The sequence below is a fragment of the Somniosus microcephalus genome, unplaced genomic scaffold, assembly GCF_052327205.1.
Source record: "Somniosus microcephalus isolate GS21.2 unplaced genomic scaffold, FLI_Smic_1.0 unresolved_chr2, whole genome shotgun sequence".
Taxonomy (NCBI): Eukaryota; Metazoa; Chordata; class Chondrichthyes; order Squaliformes; family Somniosidae; genus Somniosus; species Somniosus microcephalus.
The window spans coordinates 62,932,920-62,956,065 of NW_028225180.1; the positions used below are offsets into that span (position 1 = coordinate 62,932,920).

Below are 23,146 nucleotides of genomic sequence, written 5' to 3' on the forward strand. Positions count from 1 at the left end.
GTTAACCATTGTTTTAGTAACATTGACAATGTCATATGCAGCCAATTCGACATATCCATTTTACAGTATAGATGAATGGTAAAATTGGGCCCAGATAGAATTCGTTATTTGAAAAATAGAATAACAATATTTGTTATGTCTTGCTGCGACCCGAGCTACAATTAGGAAGAAAATCGTAACATGAATGCATGTATCACATAATTCTTCCTTCCTCTACATCTTGTTATTTTGTGCATGAATTGCGTGTGCACACATTCCATTGACATGTACCGGCCCCTTGTGGTGTGCCAGGAATAAACAGCTTCAAACAAGAACTGCAACTTTAGAGTTGTTTAATCAAAAATATAATCGGAAGCTACATCTTCTCATGGAACTGGAGCCGGATTTTACATATTATTAAACATTAGAAATCAAAACAAAGAGAACTGCGCTGGAACAAGACTCTTGATCAACGTGGCTTAATTCTTCTTTTAAAAAATAAATTAAAAGAACGATGTTGGAGCAATGACAAGCAGTAAGTGAGTCAGCGACCACGTATTTCATTGGTGACAGTACAAGTATTTACAAAGGAGGTCCATCTCTATGGTAACTCATTGAAAATTGGCCAGACATAGGGAATGTGACAATCCAGCATGTTAAATCCCTATTGATTCTACACCTATACTGGATCTATGCAGATGAGTTCGTCATAAGCCTTTGGTCATTGGAAACGAGTATGCTGGTGATGCAATAAATGCGTACAGTTATAGCACAACAGGGAGCTGAGGATTGCTGAAATCTATTTCCTTCTATGTGCAGACAGCAGCGGCTGCAGAATGCCGCTTTTCATGGCTGGAGCTGAAACACGGAAGCTGCAATAATTGATTGGTAGTCGTGGCCATGTGGTGAAGAAGATAGATTAGAAATCCATTGGGGTCTCCCCACGTGGGATTGAGTTCTCAAAGCTAATGTCCTCCTCTTTCACTTCAGTGTTTGGCCTCAATCCACGCGGATCAGAAGAGTGAGATGTTCGGTCTGTCGGGGATTTTGGAAAAATTGCTGGACTGGTTGTACCCGGGGTAAATCAGCCACACTTTAGACACTCCCTGTCTATTACATTTCACATCCCTTGAGTAGCAGTTTCAAATAAGGAGAATGTTACAGTGCTAGAAAGAGGCATCAAAGGCATCATCTATTTCTTTGGAATTGAGAAACAAGAAAGGAGCTCTTACACTACATCGTGTATATTATGGACCAACAAATAGTGGGAAGGAGATAGAGGAGCAGATTTGCAATAAAATCACTCGGAGGTGCAAGAAACATAGAACAATAATAACGGGAGAGTATTACTATCCCAATTGTGAATGAGGCAGTGATTGGGTTAAGGGAAGAGAAGGGGAGGAATTTTTGAAGTGTGTTCAGGAGAATTTTCTTGTACAGTGTGCTTCCTGCCCAGCGAGGAATGGGGCAGTGCAGGATGTTGTCCTCGGGAAAGGTCAGGCGGGGAAGGCCACAGTTGGGGTGCATCTCGGGAATAGTGATCAAAGTATCACAAACTTTAGATTCGTTATTGAGAAGGACAAGGCCCAATCTATAATTTAAAAAGTAACTTAACTTCACGAGAGCTAATTTCAAGGAATTGAGGAGGGATCTGGCTCGGGTAAATTGGACCCATACACTGGCGGTTACAAATGTTATGGAGCAATTGGCGGCCTATAACGATGAGCTGGATGGGAACAGTTCGGTACATTTCTACAAGGGCGAAAGGGTGGGCAACAAAGCCAGAGCTCCCTCCATGATGAAGGATTTAGAGAGTAAGATGAAGCAGCAAAGGGGCCGTATGACAGGTGTCAGTTTGAAAGACCAGGGGAAAATCAGGCTCAATAAAAAATGTACAGAGGAGAAGCTAAAATGAAATAAGAGGGGCACAGAGACAGTACGAGAATTGATGGACAGTTAACATTAAAGTAAATTCAACGATCTTCTATAGGCATATTAACAGTAAAAGGGCTGTCAGAGGAGTATTGGGGCCAAATTGGAGAACTATCGCTGGAGGCAGAAGGATTGGCTGAGGTAGTAAATGAGTACTTTATTTCGGTGTTTAACAAGGAAGCAGAGTTTTCCAAATCTATGTTATACAGGACGTTGCTGGGATACTGGATGATATAAACATAGATAAAGAAGTGGTACTAGAAAGGCTGGTGGTACTTTAAGTGGACTAGTCTCCTGGTCTGGATTGGATGCATCCTACGTTGTTGGGGAAGTAAGGGTAGAAATTCTGGAGGTGCTGCCCACAAACTTCCAATCCTCCTTAGATATAGCAGTGGTGCAAATGTACTGGGGGATAGCAAATGTTAAATCATTATCCAAAATATTGGACAAGGTTAAACCTGGCAGTTACAGGACAGTCAGTTTAAGGCTGTGGCTGGGGAAAGATTTGTACCAATAATTCGGGAGCAAAGTTACAGCCAGTTATACTAGCATGGGCTAATAAAGGAGCGACAACAGAGACACTTTAGGAGCAAATCGTGTTTGACTAAGCTGATTCAGTTTTTTGAAGAGTTAACAGAGAGGGTGGATGAGGGCAGTGCACTTGATATTTTATATATGGATTTCCAAAAGGCATAGTTGAACTAGCAAATGTGTACTTTCCATCTGCCTTTAGCAAAGCAGATGATGCTGCCAAAGTCAGTGGGTGGTTATGATCCAGAATGCAATCCCTAAAAGAATGGTGGAGGCAGATTCAATTGTGGCTTTCAAAAGGGAATCGGATGACCTGAAAAAAAATCAGCACTGCAGGGAAAGGGATCAGCTGAAGTGCCCTTGCAGACAGCTGGTGCGCGATCGCTGCACCGAAGCGCCTCCTTCCGTGCAGTAATGATTCTGTGATTCTATGATAATATACTATGAGCATAGATCTATATTTGATAGACTTGTGTTGTATAGAAGATTAAAAGATGGTGAAAGTAGTTGATAGGGTAGGGTGGGTCAAATGATTTCATTTAAACAGATAGTAAGAGCTTCTACAGGTATATAAAAAGGAAGAGGGTAGCTAAATTAAATGGTGGTCCCTTAGAGGATGAGACTGGAGAATTAATAATGGGGAATGGGGAAATGGCAGAGACTCTGAACAAATATTTTGCATTTGTCTTCACTGTAGAAGACACTAACAACATCCTAATAATAGATAATCAAGGGGCCACAGGGAGTGTGGAACGAAAGACAATCACTATCACTATGGAAATAGTATTCGGTAAAATAATGGGACTAAAAGACGACAAGTCCCCTGGAACAGATGGCCTGCATCCCAGAGTCTTAAAAGAAGTGGCTGAAGAGATAGTGGATGCATTGGTTGCAATATACCAACATTCCCTGGATTCTGGAGAGGTCCCAGCAGATTGGAAAACCGCTATTGTAACGCCCCTATTTAAGAAAGGAGGGAGACAGAAAGCAGGAAACTATAAACCAGTTAGCCTAACATCTGTCGTTGGGAAAATGCTGGAGTCCTTCATTAAGGAAGCAGTAGTAGGGCATTTAGAAAAAATACTGCAGTCAAACAGAGTCAGCCTGGTTTTTGGAAAGGGAAATCATAATTTAAAAATTTGTTGCAGTTCTTTGAGGACGTAACAAGCAGGGTGGACAAGGGTGAGCCAGTGGATGTAGTGTATTTGGATTTCCAGAAGGTATTTGATAAGGTGCCACATAAAAGTTTACTGCATAAGATAAGAGCTCACGGAGTTGGGAATAATATATTAGCATTGATAGAGAATTGGCTAACTAACATAAAACAGAGTCGGGTTACAGGTTCATTTTCTGGTCAGCAAACGGTAACTAGTGGGGAGCCACACGGATCGGTGCTGAGGCCCCAAATATTTACAATCTACATTAATAACTTGGATGAAGGGATCGAGTGTAATGTAGCCAACTTTGCGGATGATACAAATATGGTTGAAATGCAAGTTCTGCAGAAGACTAAAATAATCTGCAACGGGATATAGTCCGAGGTTATCCACTTTGGCAGGAAAAATAAAAAAGCAACCTATTATTTAAATGGAGGGGGATTAAAAAATGCTAAAGTTCAGAGTGACTTGGACGTGCTTGGGCATGAAACCGCAAAAAGTTAGCATTCAGTTGCAGCACGTTATCAAAAAGGCAAACGGAATGTTGGCCTTTATTTCAAAGGGGTTGGAGTATAAAAGCAGGGAAGTCCTGCAACAACTGTACAAGGTGAGACCACACCTTGAGTACTGCGTGCAGTTTTGGCCTCCTTATTTAAGGAAAGATATACTTGAATTGGAGGCAGTTCAGAGACGATTCACTAGGTTAATTCCAGAGATGAGGGGTTTGACTAATGAGGAAAGGTTGAGCAGGCTGGGCCTATACTCATTGGAATTTAGAAAAACGAGAGGTGATCTTATCGAAACATATAAAATACTGAGGCGGCTCGACAGGGTAGATGGAGAGAGGATGTTTCCCATCATGGGGAAATCTATAACTCGGGGGCACAGTCTGAGAATTAAGGGTCGCCCTTTTAGAACTGAGATGAGGAGGAACTTCTCTCAGAGGGTCGTAAATTTGTGGAATTCTCTGCCCAAGAGAGCTCTAGATGCTGGGCCATTAAAACATATGAAGTGGAGATAGACACATTTTTGCAAGATAAGGGAATGAAGTGTTATGGGGAGCGGGCTGGGAAGTGGGCTATTCCTGCTCCTATTTCTTATTTTCTTATATTCTTTGGTGGGGGAATCCAGAGAAAAGGGCCCTAGCCTTAATATTAGAGCTCGGCCGGTCAGGGTTGGCATTAGCAAGCAATTGTTCACACACAGGGTAGTGTAAATCTGGAAATCTCTCCCTCAAATAGCTGCTGCTGGGGGTCAATGAAGGCTTCAAATCTGTGATGGATACATTTTATTTTGGGTAAGGGCATTAAGGATTAATGTGCCACGGTGGTTAAATGGAGATCAGATACATATCAGTCATGACCTAATTGAGTGGCAGGACATGATCGAGGGGCTGAATGGTCTCCTCCTATTTCGATGCACCTGATAAAGCCAAATAATCTTAAACTGGAAGGTGTCTCGCTTTGCATTACCTGGATTCCACCATAATGAATTGTTTATTTTTTTTTACAGCTGATTCAAAATATGAAGATATTTTCTGGTAAAATATGTTTTCTCAACTTACGTCCAAAGAATCGTTCATTTGTTTGTGTGATCCTTTTGCTGATACTTACTGTAATCAGATATTTAAGCAGCAGCATTCCTGGCCATTGGCATTACCCAGAGTTAAATGACGCCCCCTTCTTAATGCGACCCGACAGCAGGTGCGACGTTGGTCCCCCATTCGTGGTCCTTCTCGTCACCAGTGCCCAGGACCAGTTCGAAGCTCACTCGGCCATTCGCTAGACCTGGGAGAGAGCAGACAGTACATGGCAAGAATGTAGTTTCCTTCTTCCTGCTCAGGTACAACCGGGAGCATCAGGAGCATCTGCTAGAGGAAGGTTTGCTGCACAAAGACATCATACAGAAAGAGTTCACCTGACCACCAAGTTGCTGATGGGCCTGAAATGGGTGAGCCGATTTTATCCATCAGCCTGCTTGGCGATGAAAGTCGATTCGGACATGTTCGTCAATGCTGATTATCTAAGAGAGCTCTTGTCGTGAACCAATCACAGGAACATCTACACTGGCTACACATGAGACATGCAAAACCCATAAATGGTACATGAGTGAACAGGAATTGAATCTGGAAAGATATCCGCCATTCTGCTCTGGCACTGGGTACGTGCTCTCGACCAATGTCACCTGCCGAGATTGGAACATTTCGAAGAACTTCCCCAAATTGAAACTCGAGGACGTTTTCATCGGTCTCTGCCTGGCTGAGTTGAAGATAGCACCTGTGGAAAAATAGTTGAGCAAAATATTCCACAAATCAAAGGACCCATTTTCTGTTTGCGCCTTTCGTAAACTCATGACCTCTCACAGGGTGAAACCCTCCGAGCTGCTGATCTACTGGAAAGCACTGGCAGGTGCAGCAACTGAGGTCTGCTCTGGAGATACGTGAAGGAGACCACCTTGAAGAGGCTTGTCATTTGCCCCTCCAAATGTCACTTGCCCTAAACCCTTTATTAGGCAGCATCATTACACTCTCACGAAATATCATCATTGCTGCTGCTGGTGTGCAGGCATAATACTTACTGCGCCTTCAAAATAACCTGTATAAAATGCTTTAAGATGTTTCTGGGAGGTGTGACAAGGTGTTAGGTTTACCTGTCCTATATCGGAATTTGTACATCTACATTCATTTCCTCCATTCTCTTCACTTTTATTTAGGATACCTCCTGCATGATGTGGCCATGCTGTAATTACACGTTCCATCCAATGGTGGTGATGTAGAGCCTCAGTTTGACGTCTCCCAGCTCTTCGAAATATAACACGGAAAAGCCAAATCGACATCTCTGTTTTTGAAGTTGCTATTTACCTCGATTTCTGAACATAAGTAATAACATAAATTCAAGAAAAGTAAACATGGTTATTGTTAAGGGTGTTAGCAAATGAAGCAGAGGGAAGGTGAGGTGAATTTGTCTCTCGCATCGAGTTGCTATGATCTGGAATGCATTGCTTTGAAAGGGTGGTGGAAGCAGGTTCAATAGTGGCTTTGAAAAAGAATTGGATAAACCCTTAAAGGGGAAATTGCCCTGGGATATGGGGAAGGAGCAGGGGGCGGGACTAATTGGAGACTCTTTCAAAGAGCCGGCACAGGAACGAGTTTCTTGAACAAACAATTAAATTATCAAAGAGCTTGTTGAAAATAATGTTTGTCATTTTTTCAGTATATATTCTTCAAAATAAGGTACTAAATAAAAGCAAAAACTTCATTTTCGCATCAACATCATTAAATCTAATGATTGCTTTGTTTTCAATATTTATTTGAGGGCCTTCCATGAAGATTTACCTTCAAAGCCTTTAGCATATCTCAAAATCTTGGGTTTAAATGAATATTTTAACCTCTGAATAGTTGAATAAATCTTTCAAAGACATGTGTTCAATCTGAGTTGTTCGAATTTCTGGATACCAGTAGCCACTTTCCATATTTCCCCCAACTAACTAACTCCAGAGCCGTTCTCTGTGTTCGCAAACCTTTAGGCCACATTCCCATTGCTGCCTGATCCCAGGTTTTTCCTCAGTGATCTAACATGAACTACGATGAACCTCGCTTTCCAAATTCATTTTAGCTGTCCCTTATCTTGGCATCAGTTTATGGGTAAACGGGGATAATGAACCCGGGAATTTTCAATCACCTTCCCTCTGTGTGTGAGGCCCCGCTTGCGGAGGGAACTTCCGTAATCTCCACAAAAAATGTCGCGCATGTTACACCTGAAGTCGTTGTAGACCCAGTTTAATGGGGTAAAATAGCGAAAGACTCCCCTCTCCTTCAAATTAGGAGTACATGGACATTTACAACTTGTAACGGGACAGCATAAACTCTCCTTGTTTCATAACATCCTGTTGGACGGATTTTCCTAGTGGAAAAGATAAATAGCGTGGCAAAATGGACATTAAGTTGTTATTTTATTACCAAAGTGGATAACTTCACACTTCTCCATGTTATATTCCATCTGCCATGTTCTTTCCCAATCACATAACCTGTCTATAACGCGTGGTATCCTCTTTGCACCTGCCTCACAACTTACTTTCACACCTAGCGTTGTATCATCAGCAAACTCAGAACCATTTGACACATTTTAGCATCCCATTCATTCAATTTATTTCTTAAACCCCGTACGTTAGTATATAACACACCTATTTGACCTGATGCTGTCTTTCTTACACCATATAACTTAATAGGTTTCTTATCTGTCTCGCCTGTTGTAACTTCTTTAATTGTTTTAGTATTCCATTCATTGGAGTATCTCAACTCATTTTTACAGGATCCTAATACTAATGCTAAACCGTGAGACCTCAATGTACAAAAAAACACGTCGATGTTACCAACACGGAAACAATCAATTCCGCCCAACCAGTCAATGGCTTTCTTTATCCTCCACACCAGCAAACAGCTCCAAACATATTGACCCGCCCTTTTCCAAATTCTTTTGTGAATTACAAGGTAATTGACAGAAGGACCAGCAGCGACATGAGGAAACATTTTTTTTTCACATCGAGTTGTTATCGGGAATGCAATACCTGAAAGGGTGGTGGGGGCAGATTCAATATTAAATTGCAAAATGGAATTGGAAACGACGCTAACTGCTGCTGTAAAATCCGTCCAACAGGATGTTATGAAACAAGGAGAGTTTATTCTGTCCCGTTACAAGTTTTAAATGTCCCTGTACTCCTAATTTAAAGGAGAGGGGAGTCTTTCGCTATTTTACCCCATTAAACTGGGTCTACAACAATTTCAGGTGTAACATGCGCGACATTTTTTGCGGAGATTACGGAAGTTCCCTCCCCAAGCGGGGCCTCACACACAGAGGGAGGATTATTGGAAATTCCCGGGTTCATTATCCCCGTTTACCCATAAACTGATGCCAAGATAAGGGACAGCTAAAATGAATTTGGAAAGCGAGGTTCATCGTAGTTCATGTCGGGATCAGTTAAAAAGCGTAAAAAAGGAAGGAGTTCTTGTTGAGGGGGAATGTAGAGTGAGGAGCCGAATTAAAAACCATGTATTCAAGGCTACTAGTCTCAGGATTATTATCCGGGCCACGTGTTTAATGTCACAGAGTCAAACAGACCAGAACGGTGAGCATATGGCTGGATGAATGGTGTGGGAGGGAGTGGTTCCATTTCATGCGACACTGCTACAAATACTAGGACAAGAGATAGCGGTACCTTTGAAACAGGCTGTAACTAAGGTCCTAGTGGAAAAGATAAATAGCGTGGCAAAATGGTCATTAAACAATGAAATGGGGTGCAGGAGAGCTCAGTCATAAACAACAGTAGAACTGATAATTGATCGATAAAAATGTATAAGAGCAGATTTCAGGTCACCACGAGATACTCCAATGAATGGAATACTAAAATAATTAAAGAAGTTACAACAGGCGAGACAGATAAGAAACCTATTAAGTTAAATGGTGTAAGAAAGACAGCATCAGGTCAAATAGGTGTGTTATATACTAACGTATGGGGTTTAAGAAATACATTGAATGAATGGGATGCTAAAATGTGTCAAATGTTTCTGAGTTTGCTGATGATACAACGCTAGGTGTGAAAGTAAGTTGTGAGGCAGATGCAAAGAGGATACAACGCGTTATAGACAGGTTAAGTGATTGGGAAGGAACATGGCAGATGGAATATAATATGGAGAAGTGTGAAGTTATCCACTTTGGTAATAAAAATAGAAAAACAAAACATTTTTACCTGGTGAGAGATCGCGTCATGTTGGAATTCATAAGGAACTGGGTGTCCTTGTACACTGCAAGTTAGCCTGCAGGTGCAGCAAGCAATTAGGAAAGCAAATGGTATATTAGCTTTTATTACAAAAGGATTGGAGTACAAGAGTAAATAAGTGTTACTGCAATTATATAAGTCCTTGCTGGGCTCTGCCATTATTGAGGATGGGGATATTCATGAAGCCTTCTCATCCAGTTAGTTGTTTAGTTGTTCACAACCATTCATGGCTGGAGGTGGCAGGACAGCGGAGCTTTGTTCTGATCCATTGGTTGTGGGGTCGCTTAGCTCAGGCTTCAGCATGCTGCACCGCTATTTAGCATGCATGCAGTCGTTTGCTGTAGCTTCACCAGATTGGCACGACCTTTTCAGTTACATCTGGTGCTGCTACTGGCATTCTCTTCTGTACTCTTCATTGATGTTCCCCTGGCTTGATGGTAATGGCAGAGTGACAGATATGCCGGGCCATTATAAGATTGCAGTGGGAATATGGTTCCAAATGATTCGAGGTTGAACCATACTGGGTACAGTAATTTATATTTACGCAGCACAAGCAAAGCGTAATACATTACAGTATTTGAGCAGCAGTTTACAGAGGACACTTGAGACTTATGTTACCCCGTTATCCTATGTGTAGAATCGCAACCGTGATTAAGCTGCACTCTGTGTCTCTGGTCTCTTATCCCTCTTTATCTCCCGGGTGTCTCCTTGAAACTTTCTGAAATCTTCGATACTTTGTGTCTGTTAAGATCTTCTTGTCATTCAAAACCTTTCACATGGAGTCTTACTGAAGAAATCGCTGGCTGACACTCAAAAGCCCCCAAATCCAAACACACCAATGCAACGTATGCAGCAATTTGGCTTACGCAGGTTCCAGTCTTATGTGAAAATATAATGGCCCAGAAACTTGGGTCTCCACGGGTGAGTACGAACGGGGTCCTCACCGTAGGCCCAATGGAAGTGCCGGTTCTGTGCATGCATTGTGCATGCGCGGGAAACCGCAACTACCGTTCCCTAAAAGGAAAGGGTTCAGAGGTCGAACGCATACACCAGAGAGGCAGCACGTTCGCATGGGACTTCCGTTTATTTTGCAGGTTTCTCCGGGATGGTAAGTCTCCAGGAGTTACACATATAAAAAGCAGGTGCAAGGCCTGCTTTTAACAAGGTAAGTGGTGAATTAATTAAAATTAAAAAAACAATTCCAATGGTTTATTATTTTTAAATACTTTAAAGAAAGGTAAGTTTATTTAGCCCCGTTAGAAAATGTAATTAATGTTTTCAAAAATGTAAATTATTGTTTAAAATAGTTATTTTACGTAATTTATAGTTATTTTAAAAATGTGATGCTTTTTAAAAAAATTATTTGAAGTTTTAGTGATGTTTTGGGGCATTTACTATTTATAGATTTGACAGCTCTTTCTTTCAATTTCATGAATGGGCATTTCCCTGCTACCATTGGCTCTCCATGGCCCATGGCATCCCAGGGGACGCATCGAACTAACTGCGCCCCTGGGATATGCAAGCACTGTGCACCGGCAGTTGGAGGAGGCCCAAATCAGAATCCCACGCGGGCCCACAGCATAATGGTCGGTGTGCTAGGTAAGTGCAGGTCGGAGGCTTGCACCCGCGGGAAGCCTCCGACCCAAATTTCTGGGCCATTATCTTTTTTGACAAACAAAACTCATATTTGTGCTAGTTATGGCAACACAACGAAACATGTCTCCAGTTTGCAGCGATATGGCGTCCTTGCTGTTTATGTGAAAGGATTATGTTTTATTTTCACTGCAGACCCCAATACAGTGACAGCTACACCTGACATTGCTTCCCAGGCTAGCTGCAATCTATGTCTCGTCGTTACTGTGTCTAATATCCATTTTTCACCCACAGCCTCCCTATTCGGCTATAGCAATCCTCTTTCTCACCCAGGCTGTCTGTTTACAGCTAACTCACAGAATTTTAAGTGTAAGCATAATGATTACATATCATGTATATTTCAGGTTAGCATTGCATAAAATTGATGATAACAGGTTTCTACATTTAATTCATACATACGATTACAAAATCATTACAAATGATTTGGACTGGAGGATGTTATACTGTGGTGTTCCCCAGACGCCGCTACTATGACCACTGCTTCTCTTGATATATATTAATGACTTGGACTTGGGTACACTGGGCACAATTTCAAAATTTGAAGATGACACAAAACTTGCAAGTATAGTGAACAGTGAGGAGGATAGTGATAGACTTCAAGAAGACATGGACAGTCTGGTGAAATGGGCAGACACGTGGCAGATAAAATTTAAATCAGAAATGTGTGAATTGATGCATTTTGATAGGAAGAACGAGGAGAGGCATTAAAAACTAATGGGTACAATTCTAAAGTGGGTGCATGAATAGCAAAACCTAAGGGTATATGTGCACAAATCGTTGAAGGTGGCAGGGCAGGTTGAGAAAGTGGTTAAAAATACATACGGGATCCTGGGCTTCATACATAGAGGCACAGAGTACAAAAGCAACGAAGTTATAATGAACCTTTATAAAACACTGGTTCAGCATGAACTGGAGTATTTGTCCAATTCTGGGTGCCGCACTTTAGGAAGGATGTGAAGGCCTTCAAGACGTTGCAGAAAATAATTCCGAGAACAATTCCAGGGATGAGGGGCTACAGTTACGTGGATAGACCAGAAACACTGGGGTTGTTCTCCTTAGAGCAGAGAAGGTGGAAAGTAGATTAGATAGATATATTAAAAATCATGAGGGGTCGAGACAGAGTAGATAGAGAGAAACTATTCCCATTGGCGAAAGGATCGATGAACCAGAGGACACAGATTTTAGGTGGTTGGCAAAAGAACGAAAAGCGACATGACAAATAACTTTTTTATGCAGTGAGTGGTTACGATATGGAATGCACTGCCTGAAAGGGTGGGGGAGGCAGATTCTATCGGGGCTTTCAAAAGGGAATTGGATAAGCACTTGAAGGAAAAAATTGTAGGGCTACGTGGAAAGGGCGGGCGAGTGGAACTAGCTCAAGTGTGCTTGCAGAGAGCAAGCACAGGCTCGACGCACTGAATGGCCTCCTTCTGTGCTGTAACCATTCTATGATTCTATGATTTTAAAATATTTATTATTACAAGATATTACATCATTATTCTAAAATCCAATTACTGCATGATAATCTTACACGATGACTTTACAGATTGTGATGGTATAATTTTTTTTGCTGCAGATGGACCACAGCGCCTCGTAGATGCTAGGTTTTGAGCTGCTAAGTCTGGCCTGAATCATTTAGCAAGGTGGGAGTGCCTCACAACACGTGTATCGACGGCACTTCGTCTCGACAAGGACTGTGTGATGGTCACTCCTAAAAATACTGCCATGGACAGATGCATCTGCGTTAGGTAGATTGTTGTGGACGAGGTCAAGTAGGTTTTCCCTCGTGTTGTTTCTCTCACCACCTGCACCAAGCCCAGTCTGGAAGCTATGTCCTTCTGGAGTCAACCAACTCGGTCAGTGGTGGTGCTACTGAGCCATTTTGATTTTGGACATTTAGGTCCACCTTCTAGAGAACATTCACTGCCCTTGCTACACTTAGTGCTTTTTCCAATGGTGTCCAACATGAAAGAGCACTTCTTCATCACTGACGGAGGCTGGTAGGTGGTAATCAGCACCAGGTTTCCTTTCCCATGTTTCACCTGATGGCATGAGACTTCATGAGGTCCGAAGTAAATGCAGAGTACTCCCAGTACCGCACCTTCACGAATGTATACCACTCTTTTGGCACATCTTGGAGGTTTGTCCTGCTGTTGCGGCAGCACATAGCCATGATATTGATAGAGGAGCCTTGGACTTTGTCTGCCGGACTGGGCGTTTGACAGGTGGTGAGAGAACAAGCATGAGGGAAAGAACTACATGACCTCGTCCTCACCATCTGCCTGTTGTAGATGCATCTGACCATGACAGCATTGGTAGCAGTGACCAGCGCATACAGCTTGTGGAGATGGAATCCCGTGCTAAATGGGATAGATACCGAAAAGACCTAGCAGCTCAAAGATGGGCTCCGCGAGGCATGTGGGCCATCAGCAGCAGCAGAATTGTATTCCAACTGAATCTGTAAAGACATGGCGTGGTCTATCCCTCACTCTACTATTACCATCAAGCCAGGGGTCCAACCCTGGTTCAATGAAGAGTGTAGAAGATCATGCCAGAAGCAGCACCAGGCGTATCTTAAAAAATGAGCTTCCAACCTGGGGAAGCTGAAGCACAGGACAACATGCATGCTAAACAACAGAAGCACCATGCTATAGACAGAGCTCAGCGATCCCACACCTAACGCATTGGATAAAGTTCTGCAGCCCTGCTACATCCAGTCGTTAATGATGGTGAATATTTAAACAAATAATAGGAGGAGGCTCCATTAATATCTTCATCCTCAATGACGACAGAGCCAAGCATGGGCGTGCAAAAGACAATGCTGAAGCGTTCGCAACCATCTTCAGTCAGTATTGCCGAGTGAATGATTCATCTCAGCCTGCCCCTGAGGTCGCCACCATCGTAATGTCAGTTTCAGCCAATTTGATTCACTCCACGTGACATCAAGAAGCGACAGAGCGCACTCGATACGGCAAAGGCTGTGGCCCAACATCCTGCTGATGATTTGTGCTCCAGATCTAGCTGCACTACTAGCCAAGCTGTTTAAGTACAACAACAACACTGGCATCTACCAACACAGTGAAAAATTACCCCGGAATGTCCTGTCGACAAAAAGCAGGACAAATCAAATTCAGACAATTACCGCGTCATCTCTTTACTATCAATTGTCAGCAAAGTGATGGACGGTGTCATCGTCATTGCAATCAAGCATCCCTTGCTGATCAATAACGTGCAAAGCGATGCTCAGTTTGGTTCCGCCAGGATCACATGGCTCCAGATCTAATTACAGCTTTCTCCGCACATGAACAAAGGATCAGAATTCCAGAGGCGAGGTAACAGTGATTGCCCCGGACATCAAAAAGTATTTGACCGAATATGGCAATCAGCAGCCCTGGTAAAATTGATGTAAATAGGGTTCAGGGGGAAAAGGCTTCACTGGCTGGCGTCATACCTAAAAAAAAGCAAGTTTGTTGCAGGTCAGTCATATCTGCCCCAGAACATCGCTGAAGGATTGCTCAGGGCAGTGCTTGAGGCACAACCATCGTCAGCAGCTTCATCATTGAAGTTCCGGCCATCATAAGAACAGAAGAGTCACGAAGTTCGCTGCTGATTGCAGAGTGTTCCATTCTATTCGCAGTTCCTGGGATAATGAAGCCTACATGCAGCGGGACCAGGACAACTTGCAGGCTTGGGCTGATAAATGGAAAGAAACATTGCTGACAGACATTGTCCAGGAAATGAGAAATTCCGAAATGAGAGAATGTAAACACGTCCCCTTAACATCTAACGGCATTACCATGATCGAAACTCCCACCATAAACCTCGTAGTGGAAACCAATGATGAGAAGCGTAACAGGACGAGCCACATCAGTAATGTGGCTGCAAGAGCAGATCAGAGATCGGGCATTCTGTGGATGGATTCCCACCTCCTGACTCCCCAAATCCTTTCTACCATCGACAAGGCACAAGTCAGGAGTTTGATGGAATACTCGCCGTTTGTCTGGATGAGTGCAGCTCCAATACTCAAGAAGCTCAAAACCATCTAGAACATAACAGCCCGCTTGACTGACACCAATTCACCATTTTAAACATTCACTCCTTCCACCACCGGCGCATTGTGACTGCAGTATATACCATCTACAAGATGTACTGCAGCAACTCGCCACATTTCTTCAAAAGCCACTCCCAAACATGCGACCCCTGCCGCCTGGAAGGACAAGGGAAGCAGCTGCATTGGGAACACCACCACCTGCAAATTCTCCTCCAAGGTACAGACTATCCAGACTTGGAAATACATCGCCGTTCCTTCGTCTTCGTTCGGGCAAAATCCCGGAAATCCCTCCCTAGCAGCACTGTGGGAGGACCTTCGACAAATGGACTGCAGCGGTTTAAGAAGGCGGCTCACCACCAACTTCTCAAGGGTAATTAGGGGTGGACGCTAAAGGCTAGTCGTGACAGTGACTCCAACATCCCGTGAACAAATAAAGAAGAGGTCAACAGAAGTAATGTTAGAGAGGAGTCACCACCCATGCACGGTGGCATAGTGGTTAGCACTGTTGCCTCACAGCGCCAGGGACCCGGGTTCGAATCCGGCCTCGGGTGACTGTCTGTGTGGAGTTTGCACATTCTCCCCGTGTTTGCGTGGGTTTCCTCCGGGTGCTCCGGTTTCCTCCCACAGTCCAAAGATGTGCGGGTTAGGTTGATTGGCCATGATAAATTGACCCTTAGTGTTAGGGGGATTAAATACATGGGGTTACGGGGATAGGGTGGGATATGTGTTGGTATAGGGGTTACTGGGATCGGGTGGGATATGTGTCGGTGCAGGCTCGATGGGCCGAAATGGCCTCTATCTGCACTGTGGGGTTTCTGTGATTCTGTGATTCTGTGATTAGTTTGGAGTATATTTACCAGCAGTAACATTTGAGAAGAGTCACTACCAGCAATATTACCATCGGAACACCAAGAATAATGTTAGATTAGGGTCACCTACAGGAATATTAGAGCCAAGTGAGCACCAGTAATATGAGCGTAGAGTCACCAGCAGTAATGTGACATTGGGGGCATCGGTATTAACGTAAGAGTAGGGTCAACACCAGTCATGTTAATGTAGGGTCAACACGAGTAATGATGGAGTAGGGTCAACCCCAGTCATGTTAGTGTACAGGCACAACCATTAAAGTTAGAGCAGAGTCATCACCAGTTTGTTAGAGTAGTGTCATCACCATTAATGTTAGAGAAGGGTCATCACCAGTAATGTTAGAGTAGAGTCACCACCAGTAATGTTAGAGTAGAGTCACCACCAGTAATGTTAGAGTAGAGTCACCACCAGTAATGTTAGAGTAGAGTCACCACCAGTAATGTTAGAGTAGAGTCACCACCAGTAATGTTAGAGTAGGGTCACCACTAGTAATGTTAGAGTAGAGTCACCACCAGTAATGTTAGAGTAGGGTCACCACTAGTAATGTTAGAGTAGAGTCACCACCTGTAATGTTAGAATAGAGTCACCACCAGTAATGTTAGAGTAGAGTCACCACCAGTAATGTTAGTGTAGAGTCACCACCAGTAATGTTAGAGTAGAGTCACCACCAGTAATGTTAGAGTAGAGTCACCACCAGTAATGTTAGAGTAGTGTCACCACCAGTAATGTTAGAGTAGGGTCACCACTAGTAATGTTAGAGTAGAGTCACCACCTGTAATGTTAGAATAGAGTCACCACCAGTAATGTTAGAGTAGAGTCACCACCAGTAATGTTAGAGTAGGGTCTCCACCAGTAATGTTAGGGTAGAGTCACCACCAGTAATGCTAGAGTAGAGTCACCACCAGTAATTTTAGAGCCGATTCAACATCATTCATCATCAAAGTACAAAACACATTTTAATAATTGCAATGGATGAGTGACGATTTCACCAAATTAAGATGAGGCTCCAAGAAATCAACACCGTGTCCGGGGGAATGTTTGCTTTATCCTTCATGGTTTACTGGACATGCGCTGAGTCCATTTCCTCTGGGATTACTTTAATGGGCGGAGTTTCATGGATTGAGCTGCTCAATTTCCCCATTGGCGGCCCAGGTTCACTGAACCGGAAAATCGCCCCTTGTTTGTTAAGTGACTGTAACTAACAGCAATTATTGTGCAACCTGATTATCTCACCGGGGCACCGATTGTTGTATAAAGGGGGGAGTATTTACGGATCTCAGAAACATTCCAGTCGGAATCGTAAAGCTGCACAGAATCCACACAAATCTTCAAAACAATGGTACGGCCAATATTTCTACAGATACGGGACATTTACTACCATGTCCTCGCAGCATTTGGCATTCCCGGTAAGTCAATATATCCTGTTGCCTAATACCTGTTGACTATCTCAGTGTTAATGTAACAGATGCCGAGAATGTCCACATTGCGGAGTCATTTATTCACCGGGATCAGTCGGTGAAAATCCGCGGCAATCCTCGTTGTCCGCGCGACCGCTGAGGCGCTGATCCGGCCGCTGGATCGCGGGCACCGACCGCTCAATGTTCCTCCCTATACTGAGGGAGGGCGAGGCTGATTCCCCGGCCTCTCCAACAGCACATAGCTCACTAAAGAATGTGTTGCTCAGTGCCCATAGTAATCACGTCTTTTGGGCCGTTGTTCCCTGTCTACATAAAGTTGATAATTCCTCGGATTGCAGAAACCTCCACCCAACAGGGGATTGTGAAAGGTATTTTACGAAATAATTTCCGCTAAGGAAGGTGCTCTCCTCCTCTGAGCAGCGTTTGAGTATAATTTAATTCTTTTTTTATCTGAGTTGAATGTTTTATTTGAATTATATCTTTCCATGAATGCCGTGTAATTATATTTAATACTTGACTGAAGTTTGCTGGACGAAGGGCGTATTTTCAGTCCCTCGATATTGAATGTTCAGTGATTTCATTACTTTAAATAAAGTGTCTTCACCATTGCCTATATTAATGGAAAAATCCGTGGCCTAACGCTGAATAGCGACACATCCTAAAATTTCCACACAATAATCTGTGAGATTTATCTCAATGACCCCATTACTGACCTTTTTTCCCTCCTCCTTATAGCGAACCTACTGACAATCGTAATTCTCTCCAGAGGAAACTGCGGCCTTTCCAAATGTATCTCTGTCTACATGGTGGCAATGGCAACAGCAGATCTACTGGTCATGATCTTTAATATATTAGTGAACCGCATTTTACGTTATCACTTTACTCATTCCTTCCTGTCCTACACTGCCGTCTGTAAGTTAATTATATACCTGCAATCTGTCGTCCTGCATTTGTCGGTGTGGTTTACAGTCTCATTCACATTTGACCGATTTGTAGCTATATGTTGTAAGAGGTTTAAAACACAGTATTGCACAGTGAGAACTGCGGCCGCAGTTATAACAACGGTCTCTGTCCTGATCTGTTTACAGAGCCTGCTGTATTGGTTTGCATTTGAACCTGAGCGAATAATTAACAATGTTCACTGGGGTTGCCGCTCCAGGGCGGAGTTTATTTCATCGCCTGTCGGTGTGGCGTTTTCCTGGCTACGTCGCATTTGTTTTTCTTGGCTTAGTTTTGCTTTGATATTACTGTTTAATTGTTTGACAGCCAGACGTATTTTAGTTGCCAGCAGAGTCCGCAGGAGACTCCGGGGTCACAGCAGTGAGAATCAGAGCGATCCAGAAATACTGTCCCGAAGGAAATCCATCATTTTACTGTTCACTGTATCGGCCAGTTTTATACTGTTGTGGCTGACAACTTGCGTTACTAATTTAACTACCAGAGTGATAAGCACCGTGCATTACCGAGGCGATTATGCAGCCCCTGCCTATATTGCCGCTGAAACCGGATATATGCTCATGTATTTGAGTTCCTGTTCAAACACATGTATCTATGCAGCTACACAAACTAAATTCAGGGAAGAGCTGAAGCAGGTGATGAAAATTCTTTGGACATTTATTTGCAAACAAAGGCAAAAATACAACAAAGATTTCCGTCCAAATTAAAGTTCAAATACTATGATTTGCTGTTGTGAAAATATAAAGGATCAGAAAACACTTCTCCCACTTTGTGCCGTGCGTCTGATGTCTGCTGCTTTCCGCGGGTGAACATAAACGATGTATCCTAAAACACCGCATTTCCCGCGCAAGGTTCAAAGAGAACAGTCATGACTGAGCTTCAGCAGTGGAGTAGAACCTGTGGGCGTCAGCTTTAAGTGCCTCACACCACAGATACAGGAATGAGACGCTCCAGTTTAATTAATAGTTAAAGTTTCCTTTAGTGCGGGACACAGTGAGTTATAATGGTGGTTTTCTGTAATTCTGTAATCTCGGTGTGAATGTTGCAGGCGTTGGTCTCTGCGTCAGGCTCCACCCCCATTGTCTCCTGGACCAATACAACGGGGCCCTATCTTCTGATCAGTGTCCAATGATGGAGACAGTAGGAACTTGACTTGTCAATGTGACATTAGACATCTTTGGTCACAGATGTTTATTAAATCACAAACTGGTCATCAAAATGTTGTAGAATTGATAACAGGGAAACAGATAATTTTACCCAACCAGTCCATGTCCGCGCTTACACTGCACCCGAGAAAATAGTTCCATTCACTTTACCCACCTTATATCAACATCCCATCAACTTATTTTTATTCATTGATATATCCAATCCTCAGCCTCACAACTCTCCATGTAAAGGAGGTAATCCTAAACTCAGTTCTAAATCTCTTCCATATATCCTTTTATCTATGGCAGTTAATTCTTGATCCTCAACTAATGGAAGCTGTCTCCTTCTATTTATGATATCACGTCCCTTCTTAACTTAAGTCACCTTGGCATGACTCGCCAAAAGATATAAGTCTGGAAGCAATGCAACATCTCGTGAAAGCCATTACATTTTAGTTAAGATGGTTAATTGATAGCTTTCCGTTGGAGATGGTTGTGTTCTTGTTTAAACTGAATAATGAGAAACATGTAGATGATAGCTTGAAATCTAACACCTACAGAGTCCGTCCCCCTACCCTGACAGAAAGGGCAGGAATGTTTTGTGTTGGATGTATTGTGCTGCATGATCTTGGATTATCGCTGGATGTGCAGAAGTGACGTGTTTTGAAAGAATCAACTAGCTTGCGATATGCATGATGAAGATTCCATGGCGAACAGGTCCAAGACACGGTCAAACATGCTGAAAACAATCCTAATTGAAAAAGTTAATGCGGCTATGGAGAGTTTAATGTGTAAAACCAATGGGTAGAGATCTGCATTAATGAATAGACCGCGATAGGTATACGTTGCTGATGAGATATAGTTTAATGCTGACGTTAAATACTCTAATGCTATGACAGAGGGCACTGTGCGGGAAGGGATAATCAGATGGTCCTGGAGTCTGCTAATGTTATACTGTATTGGTTTATCTTAATATTGTAGTAATGTTAACCTTTAGCCTTTGCCTGTTAAGCAGTCAATTTAAAGAAGCAGTGAGCTGATAGGCCAGGACTCACCCTGCAGCAATCGTCAGATTCAGGATGGATTAAGAAGAAATGTAATTAAAGGTATGCGGTTGTAAAATGAATCATACATTTCAGAGAAGTTTAGTCATTTGATAAAAGTATTGGAAATCTGTTAATTATGAAAAGGAAAACATCTGGACTGCCATCATCATTTGTTTTGTTCGTTCATGGGATGTGGGCGTCGCTGGCAAGGCCAGCATTTATTGTCCATTCCTAATTACCCTTAAGAAGGTGCTGGTGAGCCACCTTCTTGAACCGCTGCAGTCCCTGTGGTGAAGGTACTCCTACAGTGCTATTATTCTCATTTAACTGGAGTCAGACGACAAACAGTTAAGTCACCAATCAGGCTTCATGCAATGGTTTCAACTCCATCAGACTCAGGTGCGATGCATCTGCACCCAGCTACAATCGTGAGAAGTCGATATTTAATCAACCACTTCATCCAAAATCAAAAGTTAAAATAGAAAGCAAAGTTAACCATTACATTACCGTGTCAAATTCCATCCCATATGGTTGTGATTCTCGCCCTCGTTTCTAATTAAACAGCCACTAGTTAAAATCTCTTTTCACTAAATTTTTCCATTTCTGACGATGGGTTCAATCCGAAACATTGACTCTGTTTCTCTCTCCTGGACGCGGCCTGACCTGCTGAGTGTTTCCAGCATTTGCTGTTGTTATTTCAGATTTCCAGCATCCGCTCTATTTTGCTATTCTTATTGAACAGTTGTTGTGTTCTCCTGTCGTTCCTGTGTCCTCTATTTGTTATTAAACGGTTAATATCTTTCAATGGACCTACTTCTAAATAAATGGTTTATATTTCCCCCTGGTCCCCATTTATATTTAAACAGTTACAGCATTCCCCATAATTCTCCTGTCCTCCATTTCTAATTAAAAAATTAACATGTTCCCATTCTTCCCCTGTCCTCAATCTCTAATTACACAGTTACTGTGTTCCCCTAAATTACCCTGTACTCTATATCTAATTACACATTTAGTGTGCTCTCCTGAATTACTCTGTCCTCTATCTCTAATTACACAGTTGCTGTGTTCCACTAAATTAACCTGTCCTCTATCACTAATTACATTTACTGTGTTCCTGTAAATGACCCTATCCTCTGTCTTTAACTACACAATTACTGTGTTCCCCTAAATTACCCTGTCGTCTATCTCTAATTACAGTTACAGTTTTCCCCTGAATTACCCTGCCCTCTGTCTCTAATTACATAGTTACTGTGTTCCCTTGAATTTCCCTGCTCTCTGTCTCTAATTACACAGTTAATGTGTACCCCTAAATTACCCTGTCCTCTACCTCTAATTACACAGTTACTGTGTGCCCCTAAATTGTCCTGTCCTCTATCTCTAATTACGCAGTTACTGTGTTTCTCTAAATTACCCTGTCCTCCATCTCTAATTACACAGTTACTGTGTGCCCCTATAGATCCCGTTATTCTACTGATTAGTAAACAATTGTTGTATTCCCCTAAACTCTCCTTTATTCTATTTTTAATTAAAGAGCTGCTGCCTTCCCCTAAATTTATCTGTTCTGTAATTTAATTATATTTAATTATACACTTAATGTATTACCGTGAATTCTCCTGTTACCCGCCGTGTACGGTCCAAGCTCATGTGGTCCCCGAAAACCACCTCCTACTGCCTTAACTCCATTCCCACTAAACAGCTGACCATCCAGTTTCTCTTCCTATTTGATATTGCGAACGGTTCTCTCTGCTCTGTTACTGTCCCCCTCCCTTTTACATAGAAACATAGAAACATAGAAGATAGGAGCAGGAGTAGGCCGTTCGGCCCTTCGAGCCTGCTCCGCCATTCAATGAGATCATGGCTGATCATCCAAATTCAGTACCCTGTCCCTGCCTTCTCCCCATATCCCTTGATCCCTTTAGCCTTAAGAAATATATCCAACTCTTTTTTGAATATATTTAATGAACTGGCCTCCACCGCCCTCTGTGGCAGAGAATTCCACAGGTTCACCACTCTCTCGGTGAAGACATTCCTCCTCATTTCAGTCCTAAATGGCTTACCCCTGATTCTTAGACTATGACCCCTGGTTCTGGACTCCCCGGCCATCATAAACATCCTTCCTGCATCTAGTCTGTCCAGGCCTGACAGAATTTTATAAGTTTCGATGAGATCCCCTCTCAATCTTCTAAACTCCAGTGAGTATAAGCCCAATCGACACAAACTCTCCTCATACATCATTCCTTCCATCCCAGGTATTAGCCTGGTGAATCTTCGCTGCACTCCTTCCATGGCAAGTACGTCCTTCCTCAGTTCCTCAGGTAAGGCGACCAAAACTGCACACAGTACTCAAGGTGCGGTCTCACCAAGGCCCTGTACAACTGTAGCAAGACATCCTTGTTCCTGTACTCGAACCCTCTTGCTACGAAGGCCAACATACCATTTGCCTTCTTAACCGCCTGCTGCACCTGCATGCTAACCTTCAGCGACTGGTGCACAAGAACACCCAGGTCTCTTTGCACTTCCTCTTCTCCCAATCTATTGCCATTCAAATAATAATCTGCCTTCCTGTTTTTGCCACCAAAGTGGATAACCTCACATTTATCCACATTATAGTGCATTTGCCATGTTTCTGCCCAAT

At 42.8% G+C, this 23,146-nt stretch overlaps 1 protein-coding gene across 1 annotated transcript; it reads left to right on the forward strand.

The window, feature by feature from the left end:
• The first annotated feature begins 1,675 nt into the window (after positions 1-1,675).
• LOC147092725 (putative G protein-coupled receptor 139) lies at positions 1,676-19,027 on the forward strand. Its single transcript, XM_085975670.1, has 5 exons — positions 1,676-1,793; positions 5,112-5,139; positions 5,964-6,038; positions 14,665-14,897; positions 18,099-19,027. Exons 1-5 carry the CDS (start codon positions 1,676-1,678, stop codon positions 19,025-19,027), a joined length of 1,383 nt encoding a protein of 460 aa, XP_085831796.1.
• The last annotated feature ends 4,119 nt before the right edge of the window (positions 19,028-23,146 follow it).